We start from the raw sequence: 5,904 nt of genomic DNA, 5'->3' as shown, positions 1-5,904 counted from the left end.
ACAAAGTCGGCCAGGCATTGTGAACGCCTTGTTGACGGTGGACACGGGGAGTCGACCGTCACACAATGATTCGATTATTCGCGCGCTCAGAGCTTCGCCTTACTCGACTCTCTAATATGATCTGCCCAGAGCTTCGCCTTGCTCGACAGTATAAAATGATCTGCTCAGAGGCCTAATTTTTATGCGCGTCATATACTAATTTAATCATGGGCCTTTTGGCGGGAGCACGTCTTGGGTATTTTCCACAAGTCGCAAATCTACCAGCTATTTCGTCACTTGTTGACTCATTTTGCGCAAGACCAGGATGTGCCCAATAGTTATCTGGGGTCACAGGTCAAACTTTTGGAGATATGGGACTTACGAGTGCGCGTGCGAGCTTGTTTTGCCCCTTTGTACCATTTCAAATTATTCTATGAGTTTCGTCTCGCATGTGTGTGTTATGCCTTCTTTGTGTTCGACTTGCACACACACGCGAGTACACATACACGGAATATATACGCGTGCGGGGCTTGATCTAGTGCGCCGGTAATGTTGCTCGCGCACGTCCGTACATACCTTCAGTACGGAAGCCTGGTGGTGCCATGCGTCGCCGCAGTCGTGTGCGGCGCCGCTCGTAGCGTGCGTGCGGCTTCTATCTCGAAGTTCATGGAATTGAAAAGTAAAAAAAAACGTACAACCTAAAAGCTAGGACGAAAAGTATACTTTTCTGAAATCATAATAGTTTAAAAAATGGTTAAACGTGAAATAGAAGTTATCGAAAATAATTTATCGAGATTTTTCGAGATAGAGGGAGACAAGATTTCCTTGTCCACCCTCAAAACGTATTATCCAAACATTGACGGCCTAACCTACGTTATATAAATGAAAAATCCTTCTGTGTGATGGTCGAAGATGGGTACTTCAAGTGTTCACCATCGGTGAATCGTTTTAGCATCTTCACAAAAAAAAGTAATTATCTACTTATTCTTCGTTTATTATTGAATCATTTTTTGACCATACTTGCTTTATGTAGATCCAGTGGAAAAAACAGCGCACTCGCTATCAGAAGCGCAAAAAATAAAATTTAACTCTATCATGGAAGCCATAAAATCTCAGGAAACGCCAGCTCAAGAAAAAGATCAGAAGCGTAAGAAGATTCCAGCCAAGCCTTCACCTGTAACTTCAGCTGCACCTATACCTGCTACGCAATACAAAAAAATAAATGTGCAGTGGCATCACAGACCAGAAAATCAAGACATTTTTTATAAACAGGCAGGCCCGCCTCAAACAATTGAAGTTGATCCCTCTACTGTTTATTCGGTTCAAGATATAATTACTAAGTGTGTGAAGGTTTTCAAAAATAATTTCACCGCCCAATATTTTGAAAGAGGTGAGATAAAATTAGGGAAAAAAAACTTTGAGATTGTTGAAAACTTTGGCACAGGTGGTTTTTGGCAGTATTATAAAGTAGCTCGCAATCTGGCGCATCGGCCACCCCCCTTGTACTTGTACACTTATTTGGAAAAACCAGTCAACACTTCAAGTAAACCTTCTCAGATTATCTCAAAAGAAAACTGTTCGTGGCAATGCAATGATTTGCCAAACTGCAAGTCTTTGTTTAAAACACCGCTGAAATCAATAGTTAATATTGATGCACCTAAGAGTGGATTGAAAAAAGATAGTTCCTTGTTTAAATTTCCAAGTCAACGTAAGAGGCCTCTAGATTCAGAAAAGTTCACCGAAGAGAATCAGAAAAATATGAAAATAGATGAAAAAATTAAAGAATTTAAAATGGAAATCATTGTACCAATATCACAAGTACCAATTGACTCTCTGAAATTCACCGACATCTTACTCGGGAAAGGAGCATTTGGAGAGGTAAAAAAAGCTTTCTGGGGCATGTCCGAAGTTACCATAAAAACTATCGACACTCAGCAAGTAAGGCCAAAGGATATCATCAAGGAGCTGGTCATCTTGAGACAAGTTGTGCACACAAATATTGTCAACTTAATGGGTTACTCCACAGGGGACTACGAATTCCATATTATTATGGAGTTCATAGATGGATATACCTTGAGAGACCTCATTTTCAAGTCGACTACAAAAAGCAAGTTCCCATTGAATGAAAGTGATAAATTGCAATTGGCTCATCAAATATTTTTAGGAATATCATTTCTACATGAATTTCCAAATCCAGTCATTCACAGAGACATTAAACCTGCCAATATCATGATAACCAAGAATAAACTAGTCAAGATCTGTGATTTAGGAGTTTCTTCTATTAAAAAAATGTGCACTCAACTGATGACAGCAAAAGGACACATTAACTGTGCGGGTACACCCATGTACATGGCACCAGAAATATATTTATATCATCAAGAGGCAACCACATTCAGTGACAAATGGTCACTGGGTTGTACCATAGTCGAGTTGTTCAGTGAACGTCACGTATGGCACACAAACAATTACTCCACCTGTAATCTTACGGAACTACTAAAATTAAAAAAGGAACCAAACTTATCAAGTATTCCAGCTGTTTTGAGGGACAACATCAAGAGTTGCTTCTCATATGATCGACCAAGTGATAGACCAACAGCTGAACAATTTGTACGAGTTTTCAGAAACAGTAATGTTGAATTACAGTGTCACTAAAAAGCAGTACAATATTATTGTTATGAGTATTATGAGTATCATGAGTATTTTTATGAATATTTTTTATAAAAGTGAGCCAAAAGTACAGTTAACATGATTAAAAATTGTTCTTCTACACTAAGAAAGGCAGATGTAAACTTAATTGTCATTGAGGTTTTGACGTAAAGAAATATGTCTGTACTCTGTAGTTGAAATAATGTATGCAAATCAAAAGAGTAGTGCAGCGAACAAAAAATTACATATAGTGACAAAGAATCAGTGAAAATGTACAAAATTGGATGTTGTACGAGCTTATACAATTTATAAAATCACATTGAAACTGTAAAATATTCAAGAACTTATCAATGGGGACGAATAAAATGTTTCATCATATATTTACAAGGTTGAATTGAAAAAAAATTGAGCTGATGTCTGAACTTGATCTCAAATATAATTTTGCAAATTGCATGCAAATTTTTTTTATAACTGATAATTCAACTGATGGTTCTTTAGATATAAATTATTTAATAAGAAGACTACTATTACATATTTTTGAATACAATTTGAAAATTGTCAACATTTAAATTAAGTAAAAAATCATAAATGTACATAATCGGTTGTTGCACATGATTTAACTTCTAACATAAGTGAATTCTTATTCAGAATGCCTAAAATTTCATTTGTTCAATGTAAAAAAGTATAGTCATGACATTTAGATATTGCAAATTATTATGTGTGTATTAGATACAGGTATATGTAGCAGACTACGCTCAAAGATCTGCTTATTGAATCTAAAACTGAGCCAAAATTACAGCTAGTGTTGTGATTTAGAATTATTATTTTACACTAACAAGGAGACCACATGAGATGCGGGTCACCAAATGTCCTGATAATTTTTTTCTGGTCTCCTGGTACCTAATAATAAAGCCCCCTATGCTTAGTTTGATCCAATGGGCCTTAGGGCCCATTTTAAAAATCATTTTCTAGTTTATTGAAAAATCTTTGTGATTTTTTAACTCGTAATAGGACATATTAAACGGAAAATTGCACAATGTACAAGTCTTAGAATTAGTCAAAGAATAAATTTGAATTTTTCCAGAATTTTTGAAACCTGCTATCACCTATTTTCAAAGGCCCAAATTTAACGCGTTTTTACTTTTTTCTTAAGAATTTCAGAGACCTCTGAAAATAAGTGATAGTAGGTTTCAAAAATTCTGAAAAAATTCAAATGTGTTCTTTGACTAATTCTAAGACTTGTACATTGTGCAATTTTCCGTTTAATATGTCCTATTACGAGTTAGAAAATTACAAAGATTTTTCAATAAACTAGAAAATGATTTTTAAAATGGGCCTTAAGGCCCATTGGATCAAACTAAGCATAGGGGGCTTTGTTATTAGATACCAGGAGACCAGAAAAAAATTTTCAGGACATTTGGTGACCCGCATCTCATGTGGTCTCCTTGTAAGATGAGCGGATGTGAATTTCATCTGAGAAATACAATTGTCTCATTGAGGTTCGCACGCAAGCCAAAGGTGAACGGATCTCCGACTTCATTACGAGTCTCCGTTTCATCGTCGATTTCACTTTCAGCGGCCACCGCGCGCAGAAGAAGTCGTCGAGATCGCTTATAATAATCTGCTGCCCGAGTATAGGCGCGCGATCTCAGACCGTTTGGTGGACACGCTAGATCGCCTCGAGAGCTACGGTCTCGCGTGAGAGAGGCAACGCGCGATCAACAGTCGTTATGTTCCGCCATCCACGGCAGACAAAATGACGGTAAAAGGCGCCGCGTTCAAGCCTCCGTCGAGTGTGCGTGTGAAAGTTGCAGCGGCAACTACAGTGAGCGATGACGACGTTGACGTTGTGGCAGAAATAAAAGGTGACGCGACGCTGAAGAAGCAGACAAAAAAGGGCAAGAACAACAATTCCAAGGGTAAAGCACCTGCAGCGAAAAATGCGCAGAATACTCAGCTCGACGACGAGTTGTTGGCTCGGTGGCAGGCGATAAAATCGACGTTGACGGCTGAAGACAAGTCCGATCAGACGACGCATCAGGCAGCTGCGGTGCAGACGACTTACGCATCTGCAGCGCGCGCTGGAGCATCGACTAGCAATGCACCTCCGCTTGCGACACAGCAAGTGGCCGGTGCGCAGCCAAGTTTTGCCGGGGCTTGCTTCAAGTGCCAGTTGCCAGGACATAGCGCGAACGAGTGTCCATTGGTCAAGTGTTACAACTGTGGCCAGCAGGGACATATGTCGCGCAGTTGTCCGGCGAAAGCAGCGCAGGAAGAGCCGTCGTGTTGTGTGACGTTTCGGCAGTGCAGCAAATGCAAGGAGTTCCGCTCGTACTTGGGAAACCTTAATCAGGGAGGGAAAGCGACTGAAATGACGTGGCCCTCCCGCAGAGGAATCCAACTCGGAGTGCAGATGCGCTCGTTCGCGGTGCTGTAACAAGCTTTGGCAGCCCGTCGAACGAGAGTCGATTGTCAGAAGCTGAGCCGAGAGAGACGGGCGAATTTCTTGCGCCGAGTAATATGGCCGAGTCTGAGAAGCGGTGCCTATCCGCATCAATGGGTGCGGCAGATCGAAGTCGAATCGTGGTGTGATCGTGTCTTCATCGCGTAGCGCGGACACTCGCAAGTATGTAAGTATTGCCTTAGGTGGAAATCGCTAAAGTGCTCTGCTCGATCCGGGGGCTACGTCCTCGTTGATGCACGAGAGAGTAGCCGAGCAATTTCGTACGCAGATGCAAACTTGTGGCGTGTTTGTTCGCTCGGACATGTGTGAAGTGTCGAAAGCGATAGGAAATTTGGCTGCCGACTTGAAGATTGAGGGTTTTCAGTCGCGCGTTAATTTCCGAGTGATGTCGGTGCTCGACGAAGACGTCATACTCGGCATGGATTTTTGCCACGATTTCGACGTCGACACGAGATGGAGACGAGGAGTGTGGCGAGTGCGAGAAGGCCCGTGGAGGCCCTTCTTGTGCAGTGATGACCGAGCGAAGCGCGAAAGCTGCGCTGGCATCACTGTCACGAACGAAGAGCAGCTCGCTGAAGTGAATCGATTGGTCGAGGAAGTGCTGGCGCCGCAGACAAGGTTGGCCGACGGTCTACACCCGATGACCGACTTGGTTGAGCACCACATACGGCTCACGAACGAGACTCCGATCAAGCACAAGCTGCGCCGTATGACAGAACCGATGCTGTGGGAAGCTCGCAACACGGTCACGAAATGGCACAAAGAGGGAATCATTGAGCCACCGGCACGCGACTTCCGAAGCGCGCCGGTGCTCG

The 5,904-nt window shown here is 41.9% G+C and overlaps 2 protein-coding genes across 2 annotated transcripts; both read left to right on the top strand.

The window, feature by feature from the left end:
* The first annotated feature begins 1,074 nt into the window (after window positions 1–1,074).
* Window positions 1,075–2,631, top strand: LOC106659204 (dual specificity protein kinase shkE-like). The gene has a single exon (XM_014381620.1). It carries the CDS (start codon window positions 1,075–1,077, stop codon window positions 2,629–2,631), a length of 1,557 nt encoding a protein of 518 aa, XP_014237106.1.
* A 1,750-nt stretch (window positions 2,632–4,381) lies between these two features.
* LOC106659205 lies at window positions 4,382–5,062 on the top strand. Its single transcript, XM_014381622.1, has one exon. It carries the CDS (start codon window positions 4,382–4,384, stop codon window positions 5,060–5,062), a length of 681 nt encoding a protein of 226 aa, XP_014237108.1.
* The last annotated feature ends 842 nt before the right edge of the window (window positions 5,063–5,904 follow it).

The sequence above is a fragment of the Trichogramma pretiosum genome, unplaced genomic scaffold, assembly GCF_000599845.2.
Source record: "Trichogramma pretiosum strain Unisexual culture from Peru unplaced genomic scaffold, Tpre_2.0 scaffold74, whole genome shotgun sequence".
Taxonomy (NCBI): Eukaryota; Metazoa; Arthropoda; class Insecta; order Hymenoptera; family Trichogrammatidae; genus Trichogramma; species Trichogramma pretiosum.
The sequence above is the reverse complement of the archived record's forward strand: the minus strand, read 5'-3'. Positions and strand labels throughout refer to the sequence as shown.

Bases quoted from the DNA above. Each gene is read 5' to 3' on its own strand.
- LOC106659205 (XM_014381622.1), top strand. From the start codon at position 4,382: ATGACGGTAAAAGGCGCCGCGTTCAAGCCTCCGTCGAGTGTGCGTGTG.
- LOC106659204 (XM_014381620.1), top strand. From the start codon at position 1,075: ATGGAAGCCATAAAATCTCAGGAAACGCCAGCTCAAGAAAAAGATCAG.